The sequence below is a fragment of the Aulonocara stuartgranti genome, assembly GCF_965226115.1.
Source record: "Aulonocara stuartgranti genome assembly, chromosome: 6".
Lineage (NCBI taxonomy): Eukaryota > Metazoa > Chordata > Actinopteri > Cichliformes > Cichlidae > Aulonocara > Aulonocara stuartgranti.
In genome coordinates this window covers 12,971,116-12,992,644 of record NC_138944.1, presented here as the reverse complement: position 1 = coordinate 12,992,644, position 21,529 = coordinate 12,971,116, and the positions used below count along the sequence as shown (strand labels likewise).

Below are 21,529 nucleotides of genomic sequence, written 5' to 3'. Positions count from 1 at the left end.
AACATGGCCAGAACTGCTACCAAAGATAAGCTGAGAATATAACTGTCTGTTAAGGACACCATCACTTTGCCACGTCATTCCAAAGAAAATAGTTTTATGGGTTGTTTTTTTTGCTATATTATTAATTGAACATGAATAAAACTAAATGACTATCATTGCATCATTTCAGATGGACTTTGACTGGGCAGTTGTGACACCTTGATGCTTTTCGTTGTCAGCTCTTCTGCTGTAAATTTGCTGTTGTGCTTGGGATTCTTGTCCTGTTGCATGGCCCAGTTTCAGCCAAGGTTAACCTTTTTCTCCCATAAAGATCACAACTGACATCGTCCCCTTGTACCCTTGATTTCACATTTTGACCTCTCAGTGTTTATCAATAAAGATGTGGTTTGACGACCATTAGCATACTTTCCAGGATTTTCTAGGGGTAACTACACAGGCAATGACCACCCACACTAACTTTTGATGCACACCTAGTTATTTTGTTATGTAAGCATGCCTGAAATGTGGATGAAACTGCTTGGTTCAGAAAAGAGCTTTGAGGGTTACTCCTAGTAGGCTTTCAAAGGATAAAGGGCATACTTTCAATCAAATTGTGTCAGATTTTACTCCAGAGTTCATGGTTGACTCGGTGACTGCAAGGTATCCAGATCCTGGCTCTAAAATACCCAAATCATCACCCCCTCCTCCACTGTGCTTGACAGGTGGTATGAGGTGTTTGTGCTTGTATCCAATGTTTGTATTTGCTCGGATGTCTACTAATGGGAAGATTGGCAACTCACTTGAAAGTTTTCCATTTGTGAATAATCTTTTTCATTGTAGAATGTACAGTTGTTTGAAAATGGCCTTATAACCTTTTCCAGATCAATGGGAAGGAACAATTACTTCTTTAAGATCACTGCTGATGTCTTTTCCCATTGGGTATTGTGTCAACTCAACTAAATGCTCAAGCAGGGGTGATTTTAGGATCGAACATTTATGGAAGCCAAGCCCCCAATTATAATATCACACATATTCCCCTTGCAATGGACTATGATGCTGGCAAAACATATTCAATCATTTTCACATCTCAGTTTGTATTGTCGTGTAAAAAAAAAAAAAAGATTCTGAATGAATCATCACAGTTTTTACTATAATACAGGGTGGATACTTGAGTTATCAAACTTGAGGCAAAGGCATGTTGATCAGGATTTCTTTAAGTAAAGTTAAAGAAATATTTTTAGCAAATACGAGGAGAAACTTGCACGGTTTGTTTCAGAGTCTTTTCACCACGTAAAGGCACTAAGAAGGGCAACAATTAAGGCAGTATTTTTTTTTTTTGAAGTAACAGGTCATTTTAAATGCAATGTTTCGATCAGCTTGTACTGAGGTATCTCAGAGATTAATTGTGCAGCTAAACTACTGTACACTGACAGAAATGGGGAAAAAACTTTAGACTGGTCCGGCCCACCTAAGATCAAAGTGGCATGTACGTTGGCTTCAAAATGCATTTCACATCCATGGTATAAATGGTATACTGTTAGAGCAGGGGATGGAAATCAGCCAAGATTGCTCCTGAAACTTCTGCTTACATCTTGTTGAATTCAGCTGTGTGACTCCACAAAGAGCAGTAAACCTCAGAGCAGAAGCAGGTCAGCTCATCACACCCTGTACACCAAGAAAACATACTAGAGCTTACAATAGAAATGAATGTGAGTTGTGATCGTTTTCACCTTGCTCAGCTACTAAAACAGATCTTAGGATTCTGCCACCTGCCAAATGTCACTTTAACCCCTGAGTATACACATTTTTCTATAGAGGTAAACTCACCCTCTAAACATTTATTTTCGTGTCTTTCAAAAATCATGAAAAAAATTGTTTACAGACACATGTAACCACATAGATGCTTTGGGGCAGAGCAACCCTGACCAGCACATTCAATTGTCATTTATCAGTGAGGCCGGTGGGTCACATGACCCTTAGGCTTCCTGACAGTAATGGAAGGATGTTATATGCTCTAACCTATTTTAAAAATGTACAGGTAGAACCATTTAAAATTGTGTTGTGGTCCTATAAAGACAAGTGATTCAGAACCTTATTATACCTAAACCTTATTTGTATAGAACCTTATAGTGATGCAAGATACAATGACAACTTGTGGGAGTGAAGTCTATTATCTTGCATTATAGTTTGTTTTGAAGGGCACTTATGAAAGAGGCCAAATTTACTCAAATTGGCTCTAATTAGTGTGAAGTTACAAGCTTAAAAATGACAATGTTTTGAGTGTAATTTATTTGTCATGGTGCCTGGTGAGCCAGGGTTTTGAGTTTTGCAAATGTTTAGAATATAATGTAATATAGTGAAACAATGTGACAATTCAGATCAATAGCAGGCAGCTGAAGGAGAATCGTGTAAACAAGCTGAAATCAGACCCCATTTCCAGCAATCTGGTTATTGTGGTGGGAGTGAACTTTTCATAAGTTCTGGGGCGATCTGCTGCATCTCCCCTGCTTCATTGCTGCTCCCTGTAGTTGGCGTGCTCTGTCAGAAGTTGACTAATTACTGACACAATACCACTTGACAGTATAAAATAACACGGCCAACTGATTCAGCATTGTGCCCTCATTCAATCCACTCGACGGTGAGTCAAGTTACTTTGTTTGTTTTCTTATAATTAATAATGCAGTCAGTGAGCTAATGCTAGGCTAGTGAAGCTTAAATTTCATTACTGGTTTTGATTTCTGTTTGAAGCTGTAGGTTTTTATTAAAGATGATATTCTCATATTATAACAATATGAAACATTTTTGTTGCCTAAGCAACAAAACATAAAAAGTTAAATTAACAATTAAAGAATCCTTTTTCTTATTAAAAGTGCTCTCCTTCTATATTTTGTTTTTTGTTAATCATTTTTTGTTATTTGGATGTCACCTCTTTCCAGGACCGTGTTCAGTGGAATGTCTTGTATAATTCTGTCAAGATTTGCACAATATAGTAATTTTTATTATTTGTTAATGTGGTTTCGAAGTTGTTTATGCCACCTATTCCTAATTCCCTAAAGTGGTGGCAGAAAATTCAGATTCTCAACAAAAAAAGGAGAATGGGCCAAATGTGGTGTTTATGTGGGGTCCACAAACTGCAAAATCCAGGCAGATTTTCCATTTGGCAAGTAAATCTTGGAAGGCCACACTGGAAGGTGCATCCATCAAAATATGCATGTAATAAAAAACAATGCAGAGAGTCTCTACTGTGTCTTGATGTCACATTTTTTTTGCACTCCTTCTGTCCTCTGCGCTCTGTGTTAGAGTTTGAGACATAACAGGCTCATTATTCTTTTTCCCAACACTCATTACTTTTTAGCCTTTTGTTTTTTTCCCTTCTTTGTCAGCTTGTGTTTACCTGCCTATGTTCCCTGGCTGTATCACCTAACTTCTGTGTTTTCTCTACCCTGTTTTTGTTCCCCTTTTTGCTTGATTTATACTTGGACTTACCTACTTTTTCTGGATCTCCACACTCAAAAAAGTCAACTAAGGCAGTTGTTTGATTAATTCAATAGACATTTGTCTATTTAACATGAACATATTGAGTTTAGGTTTTTAAATCATTATCAGTTGTTGGTTTAACATAAAATAACAAAAAGTTTAATGAACTAGATTTGCATTCTTCAGTTCAATTAAATGTAATTATTTTAAATCAACAACTCTAAAACCGATGCCTAGTGCGCATGCTCAAACTTCCCAAAAGTGAAGAGGCGGGAACGCGGAGAAGTTATATGTGTTCAGTGGACTGCCATTTCCCTCTGCGGAATCTTCCACAATACAGGTAAGTAATAAATAACTCAAAATATCTTAGTCAAACGAAGTTGTTTTGTCCATTAATTGTTTAACAATGTTTTTAATTCCAAATGTGTAAGTTGTCATTAGACAGCGGGAGTGGAGCAAATACAGTGAAAATCTGGTATTAGACGGTGCCAATCGGTACCGTCTAATACCTGATTTATAATCCACTCTGGGTATATTTATACTATTATTAGCATTTCCACTTCATTGTTTTTCTTTTTCTTTTTTTTACCCGTTTTTGCAGTTAGTCTTATAGTGTTTTTAGCGGTTATTGATATGTTTAATTCAATATTTAACACGTTTGTAATTCACTTTCAAAGTAAATGAAGTTAGCTAAAGCTAGTATGGTTGTCTCATTGAACTTCTACCTAGCTCTGTTAGCATTCACTTTGGTTTTAAATGACGGTTATTGCAAGACATGGTCTTTGTTCACTTTTTTATTATCATTTGCATTTTTTCTTTCTTTCTTTCTTTCTTTCTCTCTCCTTTTATTTTAAGCATTCGGCCTCTCACAGTAATGCAAGTTAAACTAGCATGCGCGATTTGCTAAATATTAGCTGTGTCCAAATTCAGGGGCTGCATCCTTCGAATTGACTTGATGCTAGTGCATGGGAAAAAGAGCATAAACACGAGGTCAGAGGAAAAGGCAATGGCGGATAGTTATGAAAATTGCCTGTCGGACCTTTACCGCAACTACCAGCATCTTTATTGCATAGTGTGAAACACTGCTATTACATTTGGCAACAGATTGGATATTTATCTGTGAATTTTATATTGCAAGAGGTATTTATATGTATTTGTATTTTTTTTATACATTTGCAACAAAGTAAAAAAAAAATCCACTGTGGAATTTTTATAAAATAATTTTTTCTGTTTTCTTTACCATAGTAACACCACAAAGAAAGCTGACCCCTTTTTCTGATTGTTTGTGCCTCCTCTATAATACATGGTAAGCCTTTTACCATCATATATTTTTTATGATAGTTTTATGATTTAATCAAAGTGAAAAAAAGGTGCCAATAAAACTATCCTTAAAACTGCTTTTCTTTTTTTCTTTCAGTGACTTGTATGTGGCAGTGCAAGCGTTGTTCCATCAGGGAGAGTAGTAGGTACAATTATTGAAACACTGTACAGGGCTCGCAAAATGGCTAGCCCGACGTCCCAGGGCTAGCGATTTTTCCAGTCGGGCTACCAAAATCTATCTCTGCCCTGCCCGTCGGGCTGTCATAAGAAGGAAAAATATATGTCAATGCTTCTGCATTCTTTCGGAAATGTAGCTGGGTAATTATGTCATTGGCATCGGTGAGCCACTGTCAATATGTGACATATTGAAATCGCGTTTGAATTTGCGCTTGTTTTTTGCTTTCACTTTGCAATCGCGCGACCTGTGTATAGAGAGCGACAGCACTGATCTGTGAGTGATGATAATTTGTGCACCAATTCCTCTGACATCGTCTTATCAATCGTTAGCTTACTATGCAAACATGACAAGTGAAATCTCCCGCAGCTTAAACATGTGAGAGGTTGATCGCGCAGACAATCGCTGAGTGTTATGTGAGTGCGTGTGTAAAAGCAGCAGGATATTAATTGTAGTTCTGCTTAGCCAAATAAGACAGGTCAGGGTGAAGAAGTGACAGTCAAAGAAAAGCTTACCACAAAACGGAAAAGTTATGACAAATCAGACTATAAGGCAAAAAGAAAGTGCAGCTTTATGGTTTCATGGACAAAAGAATTTCTGTGGCTGCAACATGACGAGCTATATAACCGGGGCTGCACATAAGTGGTCCGCAAGTGCGTATTTGCTGTCAAAATAAAAAACGCGCACAAGATAAGAAGTTGCAACGCGTGTTTGCATACATAAGATTTTCTGGAGGAGGACATATTTGTTTAGAACTCTTAAATATGTCGAAGAAGCTCCTTTAAGCAATTACTTTGGTTTTCCTCCACCTCCAAAGAAATGTCAGAAGGAGTCCGAACCACAAAAGAAGCGCGTATTCTCGCAAAAGTGATTGCAGGAGGTGAGCTGGCTTCAAACAAATGATGAACACACAGATGTGGTGCAGAATGTGCCGTGAAAATCCCACTCTAGCGGACAAAAACAGTGCCTTTTATATGGATGCAAACGTGCGTTGCAACTTCTTATCTGTTGCGCGTCTTTTATTTTGACAGCGAATGCGCACATGCGGACCACTTATGTGCACCCGTGTAAATAACATAATGTTCTGCCGGGTGTGTTGTTGGTTTTCCCTCGATTTCTGAGTCGACAAGCGCCTTTGTTACTGGGACCAGTCATTTTAAGAAAGGCCCCCATTAGAAATGGATTATTGCTCAGTCTGCAATATCTTTCCCAGAACAAACACCAATTGCAAATAATATACTAAAAATAAACCTGAAAAATCTGTTTAGAACAGCATACTGTGTTGCAAAGAGTGAACTACCACTGGTGCAATTTAGCAGTCTTTGCAAACTTCAAAAAGCAAATGGCCTAGATCTTGGTTCCACTTGCCTCTTACTTGTGACTTTAGTGGAAATTTCAAATTCAGTATCTGACACAGACTGATTCATGTCCTACACAGACAGCACTGATGTCTGCATGGTCTTCTAAAAGCAGCTTTAGTCAGCTTAGATGTGAAGTGAGTGAAATATACAGTTGCGTTTTTAATCAATGTATTTGTTCTCTATTGCAGATTGAGAAGGAGTTTCTGCGAATCACCACAAAGCCTCTGCTATCTACTTTCTTTGCCGAGCTTGACCAATACACGCCACGCTTAATGGAAATCTTTCTGACCAAAGGAGGGACACGTGGAAAGAAAATAAGAGGTCTCATGCTTGCCATCTCCAAGGTTTGTATTAGGATTGAGTAGACTTTGTCATAGGCAGCAAAAATAACTTTTATTTGGAGATGAAGTTGTCAATTTTGTTTCGGCTTAACAAGTGGTACATGCCAGGTTCTAACCTAAAGAATAATTATGCAAGTTAACTGATTACCCTAGCTTTAAGAAAAACAGACTGGTTTTGGCTCATATTATCTCCTCCTCCTCTCCAGCATGACAACATCCATACCAGACGAGCATGCATCTTGAAGTCTTTGTGCATCCACCTAAACGAAGACTATGAGAAGTTAATAAAGGAGTACTTGGTGAGCCATTGTGACAGCATGTTGTCTGTAACATTCTCATACAAATTGTGACGTTGCCTCAAATGCAAATCATTAAAATTAAAATTTTGAGATTAGCAACAAGACACCTGGTATTGGGGAAAGGATGTCTTGAATACCAAACAGTATTAAGCGTTGCAATAAAGAATTTCTGGAATTTGGTATTGGAAGGAAAGAAATTTATGCCTACTTAAACTTGATACACAAACATACAATGCATTTAACATGCATCAAGACTATATTGCTTTTGAATCTGTACTTGGATTAAAACAAGTCCTGTTGTTTTTTCATTGTTATGGTCATCAGTATTTGTAAATAGAAATGTCTATGAACTTTGAGCTGTTTAGTACTAACACTTCTATACCTGTTTTATTTTAGCAGCTGAGTTAGCCTTTTCTCGAGTCCTGTCCCCCTAAGTTACTCTTGCTACGTCCGACAAACAAATGGTTTCCTCTGCGCACCAATGGGTACCCGAATGTGCGAGCAGACATGCTTCATAATGTTCGGTACATTTACCTGGGAATGGGGCCATACACACTGTTTAATCTATTCACGTTGTTTTTGACTTTGTGAATGGAAAGAACACAACTCCTCCAGACACAATCTCTCGGCGTATCGGTGGGCACACCGCTTCTCCATCTTGCTTGAGGTTAATGTTTGTCAGACACAGTAACGGTTGCTATAATGTGTAATTGGACAATGGCCCTTTCGGGGGAGGGGCCGGTGAGAGGTCAATTATGCCACCTCTTTTGACATGAGAGGTGTATTTTATAATTTATGTATTGGAGTAATTACTAACAACTACTTTAGTGGTGTAATTTTCTGTTTATTACTTTGACTACTTGGATTTTATGAACAGCATAGAAACAGTTGTTTAAACAATCTCTTAAATTTTACTTTGTTGTCTTATACTTTTTCATGTAGGATACGGACAGCGAGGCAAAAAGCTGCATGGAGCAAACTGTGATGGGGGTGTACGTCATCCAGAAGGAGGGTGCTGAACCTGAAGATGACCCAGAGGACGTTGGTGTCGTGATTGAGGGTGTGGAGGCTAACACTGATTTGGGTAACATTGCACAAGCATGTGCTCTGTTGTTTGGACTCATATACCGTTTGAACCTGAGCTACCCACCAGAACTTAAATGCACCTTTGAAGTCCTCCAGAAGATACTTTTAAATCTTGATGGACAAAAGCTGTCTTCAAAGGTACAGTTTCTGAAAAACAAGCTTATGGGGTGAGAGCACTTGAAAATGACTGATAGGTCTTGAATGGTTCATTGGTGCAATGGTGATTTCCAATATATAATGTTAATATTTGAGTTGTTTATATTTTTTTTCTTTCATTTAAAACATTTTTTTTTAAGTTTTTGGATTCTCTCTGTTGGGCAATTCACCTTTTATACAGCACTGCAGATGATTTTTGTTTGTCCTTATATAGATGGCTCAAAATGGATCAGAAGTACTGACAGAAGTACTATGTTGTGTTTATGTATCAAGGTCCTGTAAAGTTTAAGACCACTGCCACCTGTTAAGTTCACTGTATTATTGTTTCCATTTTGCTTGCTAGCATGTTTTAAAACACAGCAAAACTATATTGCTAGCTGTGGAGGACTGCAACCAAAATTAAAAAAATAAATACAGAAATATAAAAATTGGTCAAACTAATAATTATTTCAATGAGATACACCAAACAAATATAGATTTTCATCACCTATGGAATTTTTTGTTGTTGTTGTATTGCCCCCAAAATATTTCTAATTATTTTATTTTATTTTTCCAAATTCACACAATTCGATTTTGTCACATGTTTTAATTTGCCAAGTGGGAGATGTATTTTTATCTTTTAGTTTAATTTTTTAAAATGCAGTCGATATATTGAGCAAATTTTGCATCTGTTTTTAGTTGTGGAAGCTTTGGTTCCAACATATTACCTATGTAAATAAGTATTCTAACATTTTACCTTTTGAAGTATATGCTTGCAGGTGTACAAAAATGGTAAGCTTTTATATTGTCCACTAAATCCAGTTAATAAAGATAATGTTATCATAATCTGATTGTGACTTTTTTTGTAAAGTAGTGGGTTTCTAAATGTGTAACAAATGTAAACAAATCTAATTGAAATAATTTGGTTGAAATGAGTGAAATCATTGCCTTGATTAACAAAGTAGTTGTTGAAACAACAAGATTTAATTCTGTTTTCCTAAACTTTTTAAATTGTGTAGAATGAATTAAAACAAATTTCACTCTACATACTTAAATAAATCACTTCAAATCAATGTAAGTATAGTATGTTGATCCAACGTAATCTGATTACATTAAACCACCAAATGCTAAATGTGTTGGTTTGACATGATCGAAAAGGGTTTATTGTACTTGGTTAAATTGTGTGCAAAAAGGGTGCCATGATTAAATTGTGTTCATCCAACAACAGATTTTTTTGAGTGCAGCTAATCTTTGTTTGGCTACCTTTATTTTCACCACAGTGTAAGTTTTATTTAAAAAAGTTTTATTCATTTGCCTGCCCACTTCTTTGTCTAAATTTGAACTGAACGCTGCATTACAAAACAGACAGTAGATGACTCGCCATGTACTCAAGTGACAGCATTTACTGAGGTGCTCCAACAAATCTCTACTTAATGATGACCCAAGTTGTACATATGCACAAAGAAGAGGTCTAGTACTGCCGGTGTGTGATAAATGTGTGTGCTTGAATGACAAGCACTGCCAACAGAGGTGCAAGATAATACTCTCATTTCCTCCTTGTACATTAAGACACATTACTTATAATAGGAGAATGGTTAACCACTATGGTCACTACATATGAGAAAAGAAAAGAGTACAGTGGACATGAAATGGGAAGAAGAAGAATGACACTGGTTAGATAAAGGTCCTATGTTTCCATGAATATAGAACATATTTTTGGTCATTCTTTAAACCACAGGTATGTGAAGTGAAGGTTACCTTCAATCATGGCGGCATTAATCAGCTTTTGTTATCCTTTCCAAATATAGCAAATCACCATAGCATTCTGATGTGCTTAAATCCCAGTCCCAGCTGTAAAAGATAAACTTAAAGAAAAAAAGATTTTATGGCTCCCAGGACACACCACAAAGAGCTATTTATGTTTCTTTGTAGTCTAAAAACACAAATTGCGCTTCCAAAACACCAATACACAGTGTTCTTTGTAATGACAGGCATCAACAACTCTGTTACAATTCTGCCTATTTTCATGTGTGATTAAGCTGGTTTTTTGATGTTAGAGAGCATGCAAAAATACTACAATTATGTGACTAATAGGAAAAAAGAAATTATCTGCTCATGAATGCAGGAGCTGATGACGTTTCAAAACAATTCGATTTACATGACTGGCACAGTGATTTTGTACTTAGTTTGACTATTCAGTGACACTTATGGAAATTTTTTGTTGTTATAAAAAACAAAATGACATGTTTTCAGAAACCTGCCTCCTTTCAATGAGAAAGGGAAATAACTGTGCACTCTTGATTAGGAATGATGATACACATATATTACAATGTTGAAATTTCCTGATGACCTATACAATGCATGGTATCCAGAGGATGTGTTTGTATCATGTTCAAATGAGTCCACCAAGATTTTTTAAAGATGTTTAGTTTATGAGAATAAATATTTGTCCATGTTCAGTAGATTGGAGGTGATAGTCATCTAAAAGATAAGAAAATGCAGAATTCATCTTTGTAAAGAATTATGATGTAGATGATTCAAGATTCAAGATTCTTTATTTGCCACATCTATAGTTAACACGCAGTGAAATGTGTCCTGAAACGCTCATCGACTGTGCAAAAAGAGAAAACTGTATACAGTAAGTGAATTATATACAAAAGAGGACATTATGTGTAGTAGGTAAGTGAATTATATACATTAAGTAAATTAAATTAAATAATCTGGAAATTTTAAATTGGGATTCTGAAAATGTACTTTGTGTGAGTGGAATGTTCAAGATTCAAGAAGTTTACTGTCACGTACACTGCAAAACACAAATGGTTACGTGTCTTGCAGACGTTCAGCTGGAGGTCGTTGTCCTGGCACCACAATACCAGGTTCTTCACCTCATCCATGTAGGCTGCCTCATCATTGTTGGAGATGGTGCCCAACACCACTGTGTCGTCACAATTCACAATGGTATTGGAGCCATGGGTGGCCACACAGTCAGAAGTATAGAGGGAGTAGAGCAGTGGTGAGAGTACACACCCCTGTGGCGCTCCCATGTTGATGGTGATGCTGTCGGAGACACACCTACCAACCCTCACCACCTGAGTTCCATCAGTGAGGAAGTCCAACACCCATGCACATAGACAGCCGTTGAGTCCTGGATGGGCACTATTGTGTTAAACGCTGAGCTGTAATCAACAAACAGCAATCTCACATAGTTACCCTGTTTCTTGTCCACGTGGCTGAGAGTGGTGTGCAGGCCATAGGCGATGGTGTCCTCTGTGGATCTGCTGGGTCGGTAGGCGAACTGGAGCGGACCTGTGGTGATTGGGATGGAGGAGGAGATGATGTTCTTCAACAGCCTTTTGAACATCCTGTCTTCCTTCTCTCACCCCAACCGGTCGCAGCAGATGGCCCCGCCCCTCCCTGAGCCAGGTTCTGCCAGAGGTTTCTTCCTGTTAAAAGGGAGTTTTTCCTTCCCACTGTCGCCAAAGTGCTTGCTCATAGGGGGTCATATGATTGTTGGGTTTTTCTCTGTATCTATGAAGCGCCTTGAGGCGACTTTTGTTGTGATTTGGCGCTATATAAATGAATTGAATTGAATTGAATTGAATTGAATTGAACATCTTCATTACCACCAAAGTCAATGCAAGTGGCCAGTAGTCATTCAGGCATGAGGGCAGGATTTTTTATTTATTTATTTATTTTAGTTGTGAGTTTCTGAAACACAGTTTGTGGCTTCATTTAACGATCGCAAATAAATAATCATAGCGTATCATAGCCATACCCTGAAAAAAAATATTTTTTTACCTTTTTAACCTTATTCTTACAGTATGTGACCTTAATGCTCATGTTCAATTTATTAGTTCTGACAGTGATTCAAAGTGATCCTGAGACATTCACATGCATACATTAAGTGGTATGAGTGTTAAACAAGTTAAAAGAAAAGTGTTTCAAGTTTATAGCACTCTTAATCGACCGTGTGGGTAAAGCTGTGAAGTGTTCCGCATTGTTTGATTAAATACTGATTGCTGTTATCACTGAATGTGTATTCTCAATTGCTGTTGTCAGTCTTTTTAGTTTTTCATAGTGAAGTTCTAAAGTCAACAACAGTAAATACAAAACATTGTTCAACTTTAAAACATACTGGGAGAAAACTGCGAATGGACTGTGTGTCTGTGTGTGTTTGCAAAAGGGAGGAGCGTCTAGCTCATAAAAGAGTAACAGGAAGGGGAAGTGGAAATTATCGACAGTGGAGCTATTTGTCAATATTTTTATGATTTCATCGTAAACATGGTAAAAATCAGTGGATGTGCTTTTATTCTTTCTGGTAAGTTGTTGTTGTTGTTGTTTTTTTTTTTGGGGGGGGGGGGGGGGGGGTTGCTTCTTTTTTTTTTAGTATTTGCACCTAGACAATAAGCAGGTGCATAAACGTGGTAGCTGTCAAGTAATGTTTGCAAATATTAAAATACAATTCATATCACTATTGATAGAAATGTTAATATTTGAAGGTATGCATTCACTGAAAACGTTTTCTTTTTATTTCTGCTTATAGCTCTCAATATTGTGGAGATAATGACACTCAATGTACAAGGTGAAATTGGGGGAAAGGTGTCATTCACATGTTCAAACTGGAACATTTGGTTCAGTGTGACCACTAATAATAAGTACCTTTGTGAAAGTCCATGCTCAGATAAAAAACACATAATCATCACTGCTGCACCTGGAAAGACTAAACATCAAAACAGAGTAATCCTAAAAAACAAAGGGAATGATTTGTTAGTGACTTTCAATAATCTTAAATTGGTAGACTCAAAAAAATATTACTGTGGAGTTGAGAGACTCGCCTCTGATCCACTTATAGAGATCAATCTAAAAGTTGTACACGGTGAGTTTCTTTTCTTTCTTTTCTTTCAAGAATTAAACAAAACAAATCCTTTGTTCAAATCAGAAGGAACTTACAATCTTAATTTATTTATAAATGTATGCTGCATTTGTGGTTCCAGGTCCCAAAAAACCTGCTAAGACAGTCACTGCTGGGTCAACTGTGTCCTTTGCTGTTTTAAACAGAACGACTATGCCTTCAAGCCATTTGGATATTATTACTAATTTGTCTGTCCTATCCTATATAACACCAACTACACCACCCATTCAAAAAGATGGTAAGAACACACATGAACTAAATCAGTGGTTCACATGCTTTCTTCATGTTGTATTCTGTGCATGCACGTTATCATGTTCAGTCAGAGTTTGATGTTTGCATTTTCTTCAGTTTTCAGTAGTTTCAGATGTGAGTTCAAATAAATTTCTCTGATGAACTGTTTCAATGATAGCACGATAAAGAATATACTGAATATTATGAAATGTGATAAAGATTTTGTTCTGAATAACTTTATTTTTTTCTTTGTTGGCCAGGAATTTTGCCATATTTAATTTTAGGTATCATTGCCATAACAGTGATGATAGTATTGATGGTCATGTTGAAGTTTATGCAAACTTTAAAAAAAAAAATGGGTAAGGTCACACACACCACCACAGACATTGTGCATGGAAAATGTGGTACAGCGTCCATGACACATTTCCTGTTGTACATTTGTAGAAATTGTGTCTCCACAGGAAGATGCACATGTGGTAAGTTAGTTTGCTTTTTCTTTTCTTTAGATGTCTGTGGGTGGGGGTGGTGGGTGGGGGGTGGCAGGCTGGTGTGTGCGTTTGCATGCATATTATTCAGTTAACAGTTTTGTTATTTCACCAGTAACGTCTATTGAGGTAATATATTGATTACTGAACTCTCTAAAGCTTAATTCATAAATTAAAATATTGATAGCTAAAACCTTATAATGCCATCTTCAGTAACAAGATAACATCAGCTGTGTTTAATAAGGACGGCAGTGACTTTTATGTCAATGCTTTCAGCATGGTAATAGCATTTTTATGTTTTACTACTTTTTTTCTCTTTTCTATCTTTAAAACTTTAAGGATTTTACATATGATGAAACTGGACCTGAAGACCAGCAGACTGCGAGGCCAATGGTCTTGAGTGCAAGTCTCACTAGAATGAATGCTGATGTTGACTCTGAAAGTCTCTATGCAAATTATCTCCAAGACAGTCAATAAGCAGTGATAAACGATTCATTGTACTCTTTTGCTCAACTACTCAAACATAAAACTGAACACAATGAACAAAAAAGTAATTCTATATATTCCCTTGTTTACCTACCACAGGCAACCTGAACCTGACAACTGTGACAGGAAATAATTAGAAGGGAATGCTGTTAAAATTTCATTTTTCTTTTCTTTATCATATAGCAGTGTATTGTGTAATGCATGTATGAATGCAAATAATTCCAAAAATTAAGTCCAAGTCTATTCCAAATGATCAAAATAAGGATTGGAAGAAGGATTACTATCAAAATAATCCTACAAGCAGATAGATGTTCTGTACACAGAGCATCAAACATGTGCTTTATCCTGTGTTACTGATAAGCATTTTCATATTTTCCATCATTATACTGTAAATGAACGTCAATTTCAGAAACACAAGCAGAACAAGAAAAAGAGAACATGATAAGGAAGGTGAGCAAGAAGTTTTAATTCATATTCAGGTCTCAAAGATGAATAAAATAAATATTTACCAGCACAAACAAATATCCTGCACTGTGCATTAAACATCACATAGTTTCTTAGTGAGTAGACTGAACAGCACAAAATCTAAGCACAAAACAGCACAGTGCTATGAGCACAAAATCATCAAAAACCTTTTAACTTATAAGAATTAAAGTAATCATTCACTTGTTCTGGAAAATTTGATATTTTTTAAGGTAAAAAAAAATACATCATACCGAAATATTCAACTCAGTTCAACTCAACTCGGTTTTATAGTGCCAACACATAAGAGTCAACTTGATATTAAAGACTCTTTAGTATTACAGAGAATCAGATGATAAGCAAATACACTGGCACAGTAGGAAGAACGAACTCCCTTTGAACAGGAAGAGACCTTTAGCACGACCACGGTCAGGGAGATTTGGCTGTGAATAAAAGCAGGACTCAAACTCATTTTATATCGAGGACAACATGCAGACCACTTTGATGCTAAGTGGGCAGCACCGGCGAAACTCCCCTTTCTGTCAGTGTAAAGATGTTTCATTACACATTAAATGCCTCAATATAAGAAAAAGAATTTCAGTTCCAAAAGGATGTCTCAGTCTTCCAACATGATAAAGAAATACTGCTTGGTAAATGAAAGAAATGTGTCAGCATGACTGTTTGGGCTTAAACTGTAAGAATTAAATATGTATATCTGTTAGCTCAAAACTGAACCCACTGAAAATGTCCTTATTGTGGACTCATTGCAAAAAAGAAAAGAAAAGAAAAAAGAAATCATTATAATCAGTAGGATGTTACTGTTGTGTAGTATGGGCCCAGGCCTTCAGTTTGACACCTCTGAATGAAAGTGATAGGTTTTTTTGTATTTATTAAAGAGACATTATACAGTAGACTTATGTTACCAAGCATAAACATTAGAATTGTTTTTAACAGTGTAACTTTGACAGCTGCGTCTTCCTAATAAATCTGAAATCTGAGTGTTGTACTGGATTCTGATGTATAATTGTCTCCACTGGTTCTATATTTTTTGTGAAACTGACTTCATGAATTGAAATTCCTATTGAAATTCTTGCCAAACAATGGCCATATTATTTTTATCTGTCCAAAAGCACAAGGTAGATCAAGCCAGATGTTTCAGATTTGCATGAAGACAGCATCTCTCAAGCTCAGCTCTGGTATGTGACCTTTTTTTTTTTCCTTGGCCTGTTGCGGTGGTTTTCACTCCTAACTGGTCACGGCAGATGGTTGGCCCTCCTTGACACTGGATCTGCTAGTGGTTTCTACCTGTTAAAGGGAGTTTTTTCCTTCCTACTGCCAAAATGCTTGCCCATATGTGTACGTCTGATAGTTGGGATTTCTCTGTATTAATGTAGGGTCTTTACCTTACAATATTAAGTGCTTTGAGACAACTGTTTTTGTGATGTGGTGCTATATGAATAAAACTGAATTGAATTGGGAGTAGCTCTTGCAGAAGATCCCTTGATTTAAAAAAAAATATTTTATCACCTGTTAAAGTTTACTTTTCTTGCACTTTGTGATTTCTGTGAAGGTTAATTGGTCATTTTTGTTCTGCAAGTGTTGTAAAGTCAAATTTTACAAATCCACGAGTTTTCTACACATTACACTGCAATCCAGGAGGAACTATGGAGGAAATTATGGGTTTTCAGCAATGGTGCTGATCCACCTGCAAACATGAAGACTGTAAGGTGTTATATGGGCAATATTGTGGGTGAGCTTGGTGAGCTGATTAAGACCAATGGGAGCACAGTGAAAGGATTAAGTTCATGGAGCATTGCAGTGAGACGTGACAATACTCACACTTCCTGGACCACAATGTGACCATAACTGGCTTCAAAACTTTTCAGGAGACAGCAACCTTAATCTGAGCTGTAGGAAGAAATGTGGATTACACTAGTTGGGGAAGTTGTGTAAACCTGGATATGTAACTGTGAAGTGACATTTTTGTGCCTTCAGGACTGAACTGCTGTTGAAATGCACTCCTATTACTCACAGAGAGAAATCATCCTTTCTGTTTCAATCTGAATGTGATTTCAATCAACACTATGTGCATTCCTCCATTAACTGACGCAACAGTCGCTCTAATGTGGCTGTGGTGAATGGCTGTAGATATTTAATGGATCCAGACTGCCCTGTGCACCACTTACTGAAAATGCAGCTGAACATTTTCTCTGGCATCACAACACACGCAAAAATATTTACCATCTTTTACAATAATACCTGCATTCATTTTATATTTAAGCTTACGCCTATTTAAGCTTTAGATTTTTTTTTTTATTGAATATTAAAGATGACATTAAATCTCTCTTTTGACATTTTCCTTTTTGATGAATGATTTGGTAACAAACCAAAATGCTCAGAGTAATACACAGCCAGGTGTTTTGGCTGTTTTATGAATTTCTGTTGTATTTCTTCTGCCAGTATGTTTTGTTTTGTTTTGTTTTTTTACTCTTGCTAGATTCATTCACACACAGAGGCAGCTGAAGTCACCTTGGCAGCGGGTATGCCCTCCAGTAGCTGATCTTGTCAGACTCAGAGTGAGAGCAGCTTGATGTCGTTGTTATTGTTGTTGTGTACATCACCCACCAGGGAAAGAGTATGTTGGCCTGGGATGTTCACTCTGTTATCAGTGACAGTCAATGACACTGCTACTAAGTGAAAAGGATTAGCCATCTGTTTCTCTCTCTGTCTTTCTTTCACTCTCAGTCACTTCCAACCATACACTATACTGGTTTTGTTTGAAGAAGGGTGCAAGAAAATTTAAGGTAGATTCATTAAGTAGGTGAGATGAAAACTGCCTGAGGGTACACACTGCTCAGTAAAATTAACAGAACGCTCAATCATCACAGTGAAACACCAAGTCAGTTAAACTTCATGGATATCAATTAGTCCAGCTTGAAAGTGTAAACCATTATGAATCCGTTTCACCTGCATGGAAATGAAAGTGGCAACAGGTCACTGGAAAAGCAGCGGCAACACAACTCCTAAAAAATAATTACAGGTGATTGCCACAAACCATTAGCATCTCCTTTTCTCTCCTGACCTTTTTGTTCTATAATTTTGCTATTTGCTAATGTTCCTCTCGCTTCTGTTGCATGAGACATTACCTGCAGCCACTCAGGTTTACCCAGGGAGTCCAAATGCTTCAAGATACCATTGCCACGTCTGCCAGTTGCAAGGTTTAGTGTGTCTCCCAGTGCAGTCTCAAGAGTGCGGAGTAGATACCAGAAGATGTGTTGTTACATTTAATTGCAATTTACAACAAAAAGCAAATAGATATTTTTGATTTTAAAAACATGACTGGTTATTAAACTATGAAGGATAGCTTTGGGTATAATGGTTATTAAAATATATTTATTCATTTTTAAAATTTTAAATCATATTCTTTGCCAAATTAATAGTGTGGACTGTTTTAGGCAGTATTACACACAAGTTTCTTTTTTTCTCTCCAGTTGGTATGGACCCCCAGTCTTGCTAAATTATCCTGTTTCTGACTCATCTGCAGAAATATTTTGAAGGACTTCAGCCAAATTTTACTAGTCCTTTATTTATCAAGGTAAAAAAATCTCATTGAGATTAAAAATCTAATTTCCAAGAGAGACCTGGCATCATGGCCACAAACGTCAAAAATACATGTACCACATAAGTACATTTAAAACAAACAAAATTTAAAACAAATACAATATCCCGTTCAAACATGTGAAAAATATACAATAGCAAATGAATTAAGAGTGACATTAAAAACAATCGCACTGAGTAAAAGAGTTATCCAGTTCCTTTAAAATGGACTTAAACTCCCCCAAGGTAACTAATTCTGATAATCTTCAGTTCCTTCTGCAGATTATTTCAAGAAACACAGACAGAATATTTAAAAGCCTTTTTTCCTCATTCTGTTATTTATTTACAACGACACATTCTGGTTGAAATATACATTATATACATTTGTGAGCATGGTGGTCATTTAACATGAACCATGAGATCAAGTAGCTAATAAACACCTTTACGATCTGTGTTCTAAAATTAGATTAACCCAATAACAAGCATACCTAAAATCCTTTAAGCTCATAATTACAGACTTGAACTTCTGATGTTGCATGTACAAAATGATTTGTTCCAATTAAGTTAATTTACTTCCCTGGACTCTGAAGCTGAGGGGTTGGGGGTGGGGGTGGGGTGGGGGGGGGGTTGGGCTCATGACAACGCTCCCCAAATCTTTTTATGAACTTCAAACCCTCTTACAAGCAGCTATCAAAGCCTAAATATGGCTTCCTGCCTCCAATCCAGCTGAGGCCATGCATATACTCTCTGATCAGGATCCTGCACTTTAAACTCAATTTAATTTCACTGAAATAGAATAAAGATTATAAAGAGATTGCTACTCAGTGTGCAGTATGTCATCTGTCTAGAGCAGTAACAAGGGCTAATTTTATCTCACTGCAGTGAGATAAAATTAGCTACTTGATCTCATGGTTCATGTGAAATGAACAGCATGCTCCCAAATGTATATAATGTATAATGTAAATAACTTTAAAGATTCAGTCACACAATAGTAAACATAGAACTGCAACCTCCTTGCAACCAGGAAAGATCATTGCAATCTGTCTAAAACTGAGAGTGAGTAGTTGCAGTGATCCACTGGTTGCCCAGAGGTTTAGACTTTGGGTTGCAAGGCAATTGCACAGGTCACCTGGTGGAAGGCAATTCAGATTGCAGTCATTCAGAGTCCGTCTGTACCAGTGAGTGCAATTCATCTGCTCTTCCATTTATTTCCCCAAGTGAGCATGGAATATAATCAATCACACAAATGCAAACTCTGCTTGATTTAGCACCAAAAAGCACCTTATATATATGTGATAGTTACAGCTAGGGAAAGAAAGTAGACAGGGAGATGTTATTATAACAAAGACATTACTGGCACAGCTGCCATTAGATCAAAACTCTGATCTCAAAACTCTGATCTAAAACTTTGACTCTGTGCCTTAACCCTTTACTCACTCTTCACTCTAAGTGTTTAGAGTGAAGCCCCACATATTTATGCTTTGCATTAACACTAGTATTTTATTAAAACAGAACAGAGCTAAACTGAACTTTATGTGATGAGATAAGAATCCCAACACATTTTGTTCTCTGTACAGTGGACAGAGCACGCTCCAGTATTTCAGGATTTTAGTAACATTTCTACTAAAAACTCATTTCTTTTCTCAGCGGTGCACACACAGCGCAACTTCTATTTTTCTTTTTTTACTTTATTTGATAAATGTCATGTCATAACAAAGTGATATATGATGCTGATTGTCTATTAAAATGCAGTGATTATGGTGTGACGTGTTGGATTAATGCAGTGGTTCTCAAAGTGTGTGGCGCCCCCCACTGGTGCGGCGCAGAGTTCTGACAGGTGAGGAGCAAGTTACCTGGCAGGAAAGTCATGCAGCGCTAATGTTTAACATAGGAATCACTTTTATGTCAGAACAAAGAAATTCACAGCAGTTACATTTATAATATGCGCATCCGCTGAAAAGCTGCAGCCGTGTGTGTAAGTTGACAGCCACAATAAAAAAGTGTACTGAAAAGTGTGAACATGTGGTCGGATCTGTCGTGCATCATTTACAGTGGTGCCGAAACCCAGGACTGGGACACAAGAGACCGAACCACATACTCACACTTTTCAGTACACTTCTTTATTGCAGCTGTCAACTTACGCACGCGGCTGCAGCTTTTTAGCTACAGCCTACGCACTAACCCTAACCCCACTGAATCATACTTCTTATTAATCTCTGGCTCTCTTCCACAGCATGTCTGTTATAGTGTCTTCCTTGTCTCACCCCAACCGGTCGCAGCAGATGGCCGCCCCTCCCTGAGCCTGGCTCTGCTGGCGGTTTCTTTCTGTTAAAAAGGAGTTTTTCCTTCCCACTTTTGCCAAAGTGTTTTCTCATAGGGTGTCATATGATTGTTGGGTTTTTCTCAACAATTATGGTGGCCACAGTGAAGAGGTTAACAAGTTGAGCTGATTAATGGTAGAAAAACTATTATAATAGTATAACCAATGACAAAAAACTGCAAGCGTGTTGGTTTTGTTCTTTCTTGTAAACAGGGGACACATGATATGAGAATAATGAAAGAGAATAAAATGAACTGCTCCATGGCTTCATGTTTACTGCATGATAGATTATAAATCTGGCTGGAGGGAAACAGAGCCGAAGGGAGGACATCTGTGGTGCACTTGTATGGACAGTGGGGAGGTAACATCCGAGGCCCAGCCTTGCTGAAGGCCTGTTCAAGGTTGTTATATTCTAAGGAAAGCAACTACTCAGCTCAAACAAGATCCTTAACTGAAGTCAGGGTGGACGGAAAACAGGTAGCAAGAAAGAAATTACCCCACCTACCAGCTGATCAATCAATGATAGGATTATTGAGACGAGGGAAATTATATTAGGTGATATAAGTAAAAAATCTTTGTTTAAAGTTGTGACTGTCATCATTTCAGAGAGTGTGTGGCTCTGTTTCTTACTTAGAAAACTTTTCTCAAAACCACAGTCAACCAAAGCCTGATGTGAAAGGAATTTATAGCCTGAACAGAGTCAGGCAGATAACAGGAGAAAGGGCAGGAAGTTTATTTGAGAGCCACAAGTCTGTACTCCTGCCATTACTGATGTGTGAGTCTTTTTTAGCTTCATTCTGATGCAATAAAGGTGCTCACCCACTTGGATCTTCCACCGAGGTTCAGTAGCAGAGAGGCAAGCT

General features: G+C 37.3%; 1 protein-coding gene across 5 annotated transcripts; it reads left to right on the top strand.

Moving 5' to 3' along the window:
• The first annotated feature begins 3,519 nt into the window (after nt 1-3,519).
• LOC309708234 (uncharacterized protein) lies at nt 3,520-9,019 on the top strand. 5 transcript variants are annotated; one of them, XM_082536056.1, is made up of 6 exons: nt 3,520-3,796; nt 4,702-4,762; nt 4,874-4,918; nt 6,501-6,656; nt 6,860-6,952; nt 7,895-9,019. In XM_082536056.1, exons 4-6 carry the CDS (start codon nt 6,585-6,587, stop codon nt 8,207-8,209), a joined length of 480 nt encoding a protein of 159 aa, XP_082392182.1. In that variant the 5' UTR covers nt 3,520-3,796; nt 4,702-4,762; nt 4,874-4,918; nt 6,501-6,584; the 3' UTR covers nt 8,210-9,019. The 5 variants fall into 5 exon arrangements, with proteins under 5 accessions (XP_082392182.1, XP_082392181.1, XP_082392179.1 ...); XM_082536055.1 differs by having other exon boundaries at nt 4,874-4,922; XM_082536053.1 differs by having other exon boundaries at nt 4,874-6,656.
• The last annotated feature ends 12,510 nt before the right edge of the window (nt 9,020-21,529 follow it).

Bases quoted from the DNA above. Each gene is read 5' to 3' on its own strand.
- LOC309708234 (XM_082536053.1), top strand. From the start codon at position 6,399: ATGTCTGCATGGTCTTCTAAAAGCAGCTTTAGTCAGCTTAGATGTGAA. The intron at 6,657-6,859 runs GTTTGTATTAGG...CCTCCTCTCCAG, and splicing joins TCATGCTTGCCATCTCCAAG to CATGACAACATCCATACCAG. The intron at 6,953-7,894 runs GTGAGCCATTGT...TTTTTCATGTAG, and splicing joins AGTTAATAAAGGAGTACTTG to GATACGGACAGCGAGGCAAA.